Source organism: Nanorana parkeri, unplaced genomic scaffold (genome assembly GCF_000935625.1).
Source record: "Nanorana parkeri isolate BGI_ZX_2015 unplaced genomic scaffold, ASM93562v1 scaffold306, whole genome shotgun sequence".
Lineage (NCBI taxonomy): Eukaryota > Metazoa > Chordata > Amphibia > Anura > Dicroglossidae > Nanorana > Nanorana parkeri.
Genome location: NW_017306574.1, coordinates 376,636 through 387,739, shown reverse-complemented (window position 1 = coordinate 387,739; position 11,104 = coordinate 376,636). Strand labels below are relative to the sequence as shown.

General features: G+C 44.9%; 1 protein-coding gene across 2 annotated transcripts in view; it reads left to right on the top strand.

The window, feature by feature from the left end:
- CREG1 (cellular repressor of E1A stimulated genes 1) overlaps positions 1-10,263 on the top strand; it is a 17,047-nt gene extending 6,784 nt beyond the window's left edge. The window contains exons 2-4 of one of the 2 annotated variants that reach the window (XM_018557862.1): positions 582-701; positions 1,957-2,141; positions 10,085-10,263. In XM_018557862.1, coding sequence (XP_018413364.1) covers positions 582-701; positions 1,957-2,141; position 10,085 — 306 coding nt within the window. In that variant the 3' untranslated portion in view covers positions 10,086-10,263. Of the gene's footprint in view, positions 1-581; positions 702-1,956; positions 2,146-10,084 lie in introns of those variants that run through there. The other variant, XM_018557861.1, reaches the window with a different exon arrangement.
- The last annotated feature ends 841 nt before the right edge of the window (positions 10,264-11,104 follow it).

The window sequence follows — 11,104 nt, the reverse complement described above, 5'->3', positions numbered from 1 at the left end:
CGACCGACTGATGCTAGGTGATGGAGACACCGACCGACGTTGGGGGAAAGAGGGGAGAGACACCGTCCGACGCTGGGGTCCCTTAAAAATTTCCTCGGCCAAAAAGGGGTCACGAGTGGAGAAAGTTTAAGAAGGCCTGCGTTAGACAGCCAATTCTAAATGAATGGACTGTGAATGCAGCTTAGCGTGTGCTATAGGGTCATACACAGAGCAGGTGGATATGTGTTGTAGTGTGCTATGAGGCAGGTGCATTGCTCATTGCTTTGACTCCTGGCAGCTGAATGGAGCAGCAAAGTAGTGAACGGAGGTAAGTATGGGGGTCTGTGGAGGTCTGCATTGAAGGGGAACTTCAGGATTCCCAAAAGATATCCCTTGCAGTCTCTCCCTCCGCCCTGGTTGTGGTATGTCCCTTGGCATCCTGAAGTCTAATGCACTTTATAGTGGAGGAAGGCTAAACCAGCTGTTGGTGTGTTTTAAATGCTCGTTTGACTTTAAAACGGATTATTATTATTATCGGCTTGTTCATATTTTTCTATCTCCATTTTATGTTCAGCACGTGAACTATTTCTTCTTTCATTCAGGTGAATGCAAATGCCTCGCTGACCATGTCTCTGGCCCAGACTCCATATTGCAGAGAGAAGCAGTATGATCCGCAGAGTCCACTTTGTGCTCATATTATACTCTCCGGAATCATCCAGAAGGTAAAGAACCAAATCTGCTTGGAAAGCAAGCCACACAGGCACAGACCCAGAGCAGCATTTCCATGGGGGAGCTACAGCCAGCACTGGTCTCCAGCCTAATGTGGAAAGAAGAGGGGGGACTTCTAGTGTGAAAGGGGGGACTCTGATGTTAAAGTGACATTAAACCCTCAGATTTTTTAACATAAACCAATACTGTAATGTGCGCCTTACTGTAATCCATGGTTGTTTCCCTTCTCTTTGCTGCTCTTCCTTTTAGATTTGTATCTCTTCTCATGCTGGGCAGAACTTCTGTTTTGCAGCAGACTGCCTTGTCTCAGGAATGGATACATGGTGTCTGTGTGCAGGTTCACAACCGGAGCCAGCACTACAGGAAGAGGCACTCAGCTGCAAAGGGAAGTTCTCCCCAAGCATGAGAAGACATGAGGATTTAAAAGGAAGAGCAGGAAAGAGAAGGGAAACAACCATGGATTACAGTAAGGCGCACATTACAGTATTGGTGTATGTTAAAAAATCTGAGGGTTTAATGTCCCTTTAAGGGGGAACGTTTCTGCCTGGGGTCCCCCCTTAAATTCCATACAAGACCCCTGGTTAGGATGAGGGGTTGGTATTGTATTTTGGGGGGGTGAGCTGTTTCGAGATTTTGCATACTTTTAACCACTTCAAGACCAGGTGTTTAGACCCCCTTCCTGGCCAGGCCATTTTTCAGTGTTCAGCGCTGCGATACTTTGACTGACGTTTATTCCGTCATGCAACGCTGTACTGAAATGAATTTTATACCATTTTTTGGGGACAGATAGTCGCGCCGAGAGGCGCGCGCGAGGGGGCGTGTCTGAGCGGACGTCTAGAGACGCCCGCTCAGATCTAGAGAGCTCCGGGCTGGCCGTTTTTCTACTACGGCCGGCCCGGAGGCAGTTAAAAGTTACTGAGACTGAAATATGGTGAGAAACACAACCCAAGGGCACGCAGATTTTCAGAACCAGTCACCAGTACATTCCATAGGCAATACGAATCCGGCCATGAGTCTTCTCCCGGGATTATTCTGATAGTTAGACCAGCTGCATGAAAATACTTCTCTTTCTATGAATATATACGACTGCAGTGATGATTTTTTTTATATATCTGCCTGGAATTCGGCTTTAATAGAGGACCTTTCGGCCACTTTAGCATGACCTGATTGCTTTTACATTGTCAGAATAATTGTACAGCTGTCCTTCCTCTCTATGATGATCTGACTGGTGAATGTAATCCTATACAGGTGGAAGGGAAGGAAAATGACACAGCGAAGGTAGCTTTGTTCAGCCGCCACCCGGAGATGGCCACGTGGCCCTCCGACCACAACTGGTTCTTTGCCAAACTCAACATCACCAACATTTGGGTGCTGGACTACTTCGGTGGAATTAAAACTGTGACGCCGGACGAGTATTACAAAGCCAAGCCATGGTAAGTTCACCTCTGGAATCAACACAGCCCATCTCTTAATCTGATTTTCGAGCCGGGGCATTAGCTTGCCAGGGAGGAGGAGCCGTCACACACGGGTCATAGATTTCCAAATTCCTTCATGTGTAGACGCTTGTGGCGCCCGTATTTCCATTATTGTTCTGAATGTATAGACTGGTAGATTATTCCTGGAGTGGGGTATGTATTTCACAGCAATGCTGCCTGAGGGCCGGTTCACACCACAAAGACTGCGTTCCAGAGCATTTGGCCTCTGGAACATAAGCCGGCCGGCTCCCTGCGTTCAGGGGCAGGAGGGGGCGTGGCTGTGCATTGAAGTCAATGGCACCGCCGCCCCGCCTGCAGTGCCATCACCCGAACGCGTGACACATTAGTGCCTGCGTTCCAGTCCAGCGCGATCTGCAAAAATAGCGCTTGCAGGCCGAACGCTCTGGAACGCAGACATTGTGGTGTGAACCGGCATTTAATAAGCAACTGTTGAAATACAAGAAAGAAAAAAAAACCAGTTATGATTGGCTTAAAGAAGAAAACTTTTATTAACCCTTGCAGCGCGGCTACCCCAGCACTGCAAAGGTTAACCGCTTTTTTTTATCTACATGCTAAAATGTAAAAAAAAAAGTTATAGTCACCTGATCCTCGGAGGCGGTTTGCTCTTAGAAAGGTCCCTGGAGCCTCTCTTCTCCTACACTGCAGCGGTCTAAGCATCCTTGAGTAATCACATTCCATACAATGTGTATAGGACGTGAGGATCCCAAGGGACATACTATCGCTGCAGCTTAGGAAGAGACAGGTTGGAGGGAATGCTGCGACAGTTTTCCGGCTCTGAGGTTCGGGTGAGTATAACTTTTTAATTTTCGCACCTAGACATAAACAAGCAGTTAACCCTTGAAGTTTCGGGGGAGCCTTACTGCAAGGGTTGCCTTACTGCCAGGGTTAACGTTTTGCCCGGAGTTCTTCTTTAAGCAGGGATCTCAGTATTCGGTTTCGGGTCATCTTAATAATGAAACCTTTTATATTTGAAAGGATTGTAATAGTAGTGATTTTCTAGAAGGGATGAGATTCAGGTTCGCCGCCAAGTTCGATTTGCAGGGAATTTATGTTCACCCAAACGGCGAATGTATGCACAAGTGCGCCCAGACAACACCACAAAGGAACCCGAGCTCCTGCAGGCAGGTAAAACATTTAGCAATGGTATTACTACCCCTGCCAAATGTGACAGCTTCCCCTCAGGATGGGTATTAGGAAGCAGGGGCTGGCAGTCATCTTGCATGGAGAGCAGCATCCAAAAGCTGTATTTGTTGTCACATTATACTCACCTTTAGGTCCAGCTCTACCAACACGTCTTTTAGCAAACAACCTCCCTGTATAGTAATACACAGTAGTGGCATAGGGGACGGAGGATGAAACCACAGCACATGGCAAAAGATCAAGGCATTTGATACATGGGGGTCTATTTCTAAACAATTCACAGGGCCCATCACCCTGCAAATATCTGTGAATGTTCATTATGGGGAATAAGGACAAAAACAAATGTTCTTCCTATTTGGATATAGTGTATTGTAGTAATATATTATGGCCACTAGATGGAGATAAGGAGCATAGGAAAGAGGTACAGTGGTACCTCGGTTCACAAACTTAATTGGTTCCACGATTCTGGTCGCGAACCGAATTGGTTGTGAACCCAATCACATTTTCCCATAGGCATAGGGTTCAATGTAAATCAGGTTAATCCGTTCTGAACCATATGGAAAAAAAAAATTGAACCACAGGTTTCTTTTACCACCATTCTTGCTCTGCACATTCTTGTCACGTTCATTAATGCTCTGCACATTCTTGTCACGTTCATTAATGCTCTGCACATTCTTGTCACCTTCATTAATGCTCTGCACATTCTTGTCACCTTCATTAATGCTCTGCACATTCTTGTCACCTTCATTAATGCTCTGCACATTCTTGTCACCTTCATTAATGCTCTGCACAGTCTTGTCACCTTCATTAGCGCTCTGCACTTTCTTTTTCCCACCACGCTTGCTCTGCACTTTCTTGGGAGCCATGCTGGATTGAATACAGTAATACTTTAAGGTACTGTGCTTCAAAGCACACAAAAAAGCTTCACAGTAAGTGTCCACAGCCCCGTCTGCGACCGCAATCTCAAGTACGGGAAGCCACGACCATGTGTCAGAGCGGGGAAGATGGTCGTGTTCGTAACCCGAGGTAGAGTTTGCAAACTGAGGCAAAATTTTGACGAACTTCCTGGTCGCGAACCGAATTGTTCGTGGACAGAGGCATTCGTGAACAGAGGTACAACTGTACTCCTTTCCTGTGCTCTCCAGCTCCATCTAGTGGCCATAATGTATTATTACTAGGGATTCACCGATACCAGTATTGGTATCGGTGCCGATACCGAATATCCGGGCGAGTACTTGTACTCGCCAAAATGCTCCGATACCGGAACGTCCGGTCAGAGGAAGATTTCCTCTGACCGCCAGTACCGTAGGGGAACATTGAGCTGGCTTCCTGATTGGATGAGAAGCCGTTTTTCTGACCAATGACAATTGAGCCGAGCAGACAACATGGAGCCGCCTTCCCGGGCAATTTAGGAAGCCAGGCGGCATGTCATTTCTCGCCGCCCGGCTTCCTGATTGCTCAGGAAGCCAGCTTCATGCCAGTGGAAGCATCGGTAATCAGTACCGAAAGCGAAATATCTGTACTCGTACTTGATACCGAAAAACAGGTATCGGTGCATCCCTAATTACTACAACACACTACATGGTTGTTGCCATTATTCACCCAAAAGGATCGTTCACAGACATTCGTTTACTGTTTATCAATATACCTGTTAGTCTCCAATGCTGAAGAGTGTGAAGGAAGCTGTAGCACTGGAATGGAGGGAACATAGGAGACACGGGCCACTGGAGGATAATACCCCTTCTATGTCGGGGAACTCCCATTAGGATTGTTTTGGACTGACATTGTCGCTTTAGTTTGTTCTCTTGATCTACGTACCTCCTGTTATCTGAATCTCTTTTTCTGTCCAACATTTTGAAGCCCTAACAAATGAATCCTGCCAGAACCTCTGAAACGCGTTGGCTATTTAATGGATACTATGAGCGATAAATGATATCTGGGCTCCTGTGTCTGTCGGCCTCTCTTCCCTCCTATACTTCTGATAATAATGGAGGTGTCCTGATTACATATCTTCACAATTGAATGTGAACACATACCATGGCAGAGCATGCTGGGAAATGTCATTTCCTCAAGAAGCGGAGGACTTCAGGTCACCGAGTCTGACTCTACAAGCTCCTAAGGTTCATTAACTTCAAGTTTTTAGACCTAGATGTAGTTTTTGTTTGATGGTCTCCGGTTCGTGAAGTCTTTGAAGCCAGGCACAGTGAGGAGAGGCCCACAGACTCTCAATAATATATATATCTCCTGTCTCATCTTCCCGTATGCCAAGGCACTCGCCCCCCTGGGCCAAGAAGGCGCTCTAGTTTTCTATTTGCCCCCCTCCATGCCATCTTGCTTTGAGCAGTTCTCTCACCAAGCTGGCAGGTCTGCTACATATTTCATTACCGGTAACCTCTTGCTGTGTTGGAGGGCAGGATTCTCGCAGACTGAGCTAACCTTCTGAACAGAGTGTTTGATGCTGCGCCAAGTCACTCTCCGTTACCCAGCATGCATCTGCTCCGGCTTCTAGGAAGATCAAATTCTTTGTGTGAAATGCTGCTAATGCAATCAGGCAGCTTATCGTTTTGGGTGGAAGAAACTAAATTCAACTAGTTGACCAATTTGGGTGGGGAAAGGTTAATGTATTTGTAAACTCAATCACTAAAATCTCATATTAGCCTTAACATGTTAATGTCATTTGGAAGGAATTTGCAGCCTTTGATTAGAAGAATATTTTGATTGAGGCTTTTAGCTTTTATAGCCTTTAAGGGGCTGAGTTATAAAGAATTTGCAGGGCCGTTCTCTCTGAATATCTGTAAATGTTCATCCTGTGCAAATATATGCACTAATGATCGTTCTTTAGCGTTTTCCTTGCAAGTGTAGTTAAATTTGATTGTTTTGCTTGTAATATTACATTATGGAGGCCGGGTTGCCTCATAGGGGGGCCAAGTCAATAATATAGTGACATTAAACTCAGAAGTTAAAGGAGAACTATGAGGTGAGTGAAAATCACTCAACCTCATAGTTCGAGCCGACATGTGACAATGAGACTGTCACACGTCGGCTCAATAGATCGGGAAGTGAGCGAACGCATGCCGTCACTCGCTCACTTCTCGATCATCTCCCTGCAGAGAGACGAGACTGTCACGGCTCCCTGCAGGGATTCTCCCCCTCCCTTGTTCGATCCTCCAGCGCTGACTGGCGGAATGGACGGGGGAGGGGGCGGGTACAGCTGGCTCTGTCTCTAGATAGGCAGAGCCAGCTGTCACTCACGCAGCTAGTTGGATCCAGACAGTAATGTTGGGATCCGTCCCGGCTGCGGCGGTCTCAGTATACCACGAGCTGCAGCTCGCGGTATACTGAGCTTTGGGTCACGGGAGGACACTAGTTTGTGTCCTCCCGTGAACCTGAGGAGAACCACTGACCCCATAGTTCTCCTTTAAATCTTCAAAATAAATTCCAGTACCTTTTTAACTATTAACAACAATACTGGACCTTATTTGTGTATCACTCGGCTGTAGATCCTCAAATCATCTCTGAATTGGTGCTGACACTGTCCTTCCTTCTGGATTGGGGGCTACTTTTGTTCCCCATGGTCCCGGGATGGACTACAATCTCACGTTTAGTTTACTGATTAGTATTGAGATTGTAGTCCATCCTGGGAGCGAGCTTGGAGCGGTGACTACTTTACAGCACACACACGGACCATGGGGAACAAAAGTAGCCCCCCTCCAGAAGGAAGGACAGTGTCGGCACCAATTCAGAGATGATTTGAGGATCTACAGCCGAGTGATACACAAATAAGATACATTTTTGTTAGGAGTTAAATCTTAAAAATACATTCAAGTACCTTTTTAACTATTGAGTTTAGTGTTACTTTTAAAGGACTGTTGGGTACTACTGGAACTACACGGAGGTACACAGAAATATGTAGTCCACCATCATGAATTCCACAGCGATATAGCACATTATTGTTAATAGTTAAGCTACTTGAATGCATTTTTAAGATTTAACTCCTCAGTTTAGTGTCACTTTAATATTGAGTTGGTCCCCCTATGAGGTAACACCGGCCACACCTCTGGGAAGGTTTTCCATAAGACTTTGGAGTGTTTTGGGGGATTTTGTGCCCATTTAGCCAAAAAAGCATTTGTGAGATCAGGGACTGATGACCTGGCTTGCAGTCCTTGTTCCAATAGGGTTGAGGTCGGGGCCCTGTGAAGGCCACTTGAGATCCTCCACAACAAACTCATCAAACTATGTCTTTATGGAGCTGGCTTTGTGCACAGGGGCACAGTCATGATAGAACAGAAGATGTTGAGGGGAATTTATGAAAATCTGGGGCAGTTGTTAATGGTAACCAATCAGCTTTCAAATCTTAACTAACCAAACTGAAGAGAGAAGCTGATTGGTTACCATGCACTGCTGCTCCATTTTTGATCAACTCCCCCCTTTGAGACCTCAGAACAATAAAATGATCTAAAAAATGTTATTACCTCATGTCTTTTTTTTTTCCTTTATAACATCAATAAAAGTATTTTATTTTTTTCTCAAAAAGGACATTTTTCAAAACAAAGTTTTCAAGTTTTTATTGAAGAATGCCTTTGTTGAGATAAAGGTGCTATTTTATTGGTCTGTGAAAACGAGACACAAGATAATGTTAAAAGGTTTGAAATCATTTTATTGCTCCACTGTCTGTCCATTACCGCCTGTTACCAAGAGTTATATATACAGCAAAGGACACCGGCAGTGAATTTATAAGCCAACTAAGGTATTAAAGAGGAACTGTACCCTTCTCTTAACAATAGTTAATAGTTAGTGATGACAATCTACAAACACATACTTCTAGATAATTGCCGGCTTGTTATTCTTTGCATTACTTATTTCTCTTTTCCTCCCCAATCTTCTCACAGCGGCCATTTTTACTAAGGGCAGATTAATATATCTCCCTTTACTTCCTGGAACTCTGACACATGTGACTAGGACATGTGACCATGCACATCATTTCAGGGGAGGAAAATGGCTTTGTGACGGACCGCCTGGTACTCCGACTGGGTACCTCTGTCAGAAATCAGCTTCCTCTCCGCTGGAACCCCCTGAATTCCAGGGTCATCAGCCCAAACCTGCCTAATTATTGGACAGAACCAATATATTAGGACAGAACGCTAACCTCCTCAATCATCAGACAACACCAATGTTGAAGAGGAAATCAAGAACTGCTTTATTGGAGAAAGCACACAGAGTTTATACCTCACAGAATCAGAATAGAGTTTAGTGTGTCCCCTCCCCCAGACAGCTAGGTGCCGCATAGGAAGTCCTTAAGCACAGACACTCTTTGAACTTAATGAATGTCCTTAATCAGATCATCCCAAACAATGGCCCCTCCAGACAGCCTGCTGCCTATAATGAATACATGGTCACTTAGGTGTAATGTCAGGGGAAACATGCAGTATTGTCACTCCACACATATCCTAGGAGAATGGTTCCATGTAACCCCAAGAGGTCTGGGGGTCTCCATAGTTCTAGGTCCATAGTCAGTAGGAAGGAGGCTAGCCCCCAGGCTCCTCCAGCAGCCCCAGTGACGGTTCAGTCCGTCGCAGCCTTTCCCTGAGATCTCGTGAGATTTCCCAGCAATGCTCTGCTGATGTAACCTTCCCAGGATGCATCTCCTAGTCATGTGCTGCATCACTAATGCCCAAAAGTACCAGTAAGTGTAAAAACAGTAATTGTAGGTAAAAGAAAAATGTTTTTTAATGAATGTAAGATGATTTCACATCAGCATAAAAAGCTGCATGTTGATGCGATTTTTAGGGAAAGGTCCACTTTGAACCTTTGAAGTGTATTGCAAGACAATTCTCTACAAGTTTAAACAGAGTCCCGGCGGCAAAAGTCACCGGGAGTCTGTTTAAACAGCCCCGATGCTGGCGACGTACACTGTACGTCGTCAGTCACGAAGGGGTTAAAAGAAAAAATATATGCAGTATATTTCTACAATACGTACACATTTCACTGTGTGTTTCCCTTTAAGAAGCCTTCAGGTAGAGTGGCTTCTAGTTTTTTTAGTTGCCACTCCCATTGTCTTCATCCTCAAAGCATAGGCACTTATTGACTTGTAGGCCCAAGATAAGAACTAGGAGGGCCAAATAGACCCATTGAGATCTCGCAGGACGTGTGCACTGGGCAGTTCTGATTTTCAAGATCAAAAGGTTTTTTTTGGCACTTATCAAATCAGTAAAACAGAATGCTTCAGGTGGTACATTTAACGGAACAAAAGGAGAAAATAAGAGTTTGTTCTTACTAGGGATGCACCGATACCATTTTTTCGCTATCGAGTACCGATATTTTAATTTTTTTTTTCAGTACTCGCCGATACTGAATACTGATACCGGAAGTCCCGTTAAGGAAGCCAGGCGGCGTGCCACCCGGCTTCCTGATTAGCAGGTAAGCCGTCTCCATCCTCCCTCATCACCAGTTGACGAAGGAGCATGGAGCCGGCTTACTGGCCAGACAAGAAGTCGGGCGCTGTGTAATGACGAGTTGCCCGGCTCTCCGATTGGCTGGGAAGTCGGCTCCATGCTCCCTTGTCACCTGATGACGAGGGAGCCAATCGGAGAGCCGGGCAGCGTGTAATGACTCGCTGCTCAGCTTGACCGGAATTGTTTGTAGTGTTTCTTCTGAGATCCTGTTGGGATTATGTTCTGTGATTACTTGTGATTTGCTCTCGTTGGTTCCTCTTTTATATTGAATATCTTCTTCTCTTTCAGATCCGGGCTGTCTGAACATTGAGGAATCTCTTTCATGTACTCAGGTCCATTCACTTTTTAATACCGATGTGCCTTTTTATCTTCTCTCTTATACTCTCTACGTGTATATCTTATAATTTCATTGTGCTTACTTGAATGTAAAGAGAACCACCTTTTATCATGAACAAGGGAATAGATGCTGACAGTATCTGTCTAATAGGAAATGATTGGTTCTGAAATGCTTATAGGAAAACACTTGTATTCAGGTACAAAAGGAATAGGTGTTAGGATATGGCTAACCTCTAAAGTTCTCGGCACCTAGTCTGACCGGTCCCACATTCCCTGCCTGGGGGCGGGGTGGGGGTGGGATGGTAGCTGGGGGTGTCCTTTTATGAGACTCACTTCAGCAGGGATGGACTTATTGCTTGTTTGTTTCTGGGTTGAGACGTCACTGGTAGAAGAATACATTTGGCTCCAGCACACAAAGTGTCAGTCTCCTTTATTTGCATGCTTGTGACTGAGACCTTACAGTTGTCTTTACCAGGATTGTACACAAAATATGCCTTTTGCGTTGCACAGCACTGTAAAAAGTGACAGGTTCTCTTGAAGTGGAAGTACATACAAAGAGAAGCACTAGATCTTCTATGAGTAGTATGCAGTGTTAGAAAGGACTGCCTCAATAACTGTGCTATCTTTCTTTGGTGAGGCTGCTCATATACAGGTGAAACTCGAATAATTAGAATATCGTGCAAAAGTAATTGCAGCAATTGCTGCAAAAGGGGCCCAAACCAAGTACTGAGTACATATGCATGCTTGTACTTTTCAGAGGTCCGATATTGTTCTATGTACAATCCTTGTTTTATTGATTGCATGTAATAATCTACTTTTTGGGGTTTTCATGAGCTGTAAGCCATAATCATCACAATGATGACAAATCGCGGCTTGAATTATCTTGCTTTGCATGTAATGAGTCTCTCTCATATATTAGTTTCACCTTTTACGTTGCATTAGTGAAATAAATGAACTTTGCACGATATTCTA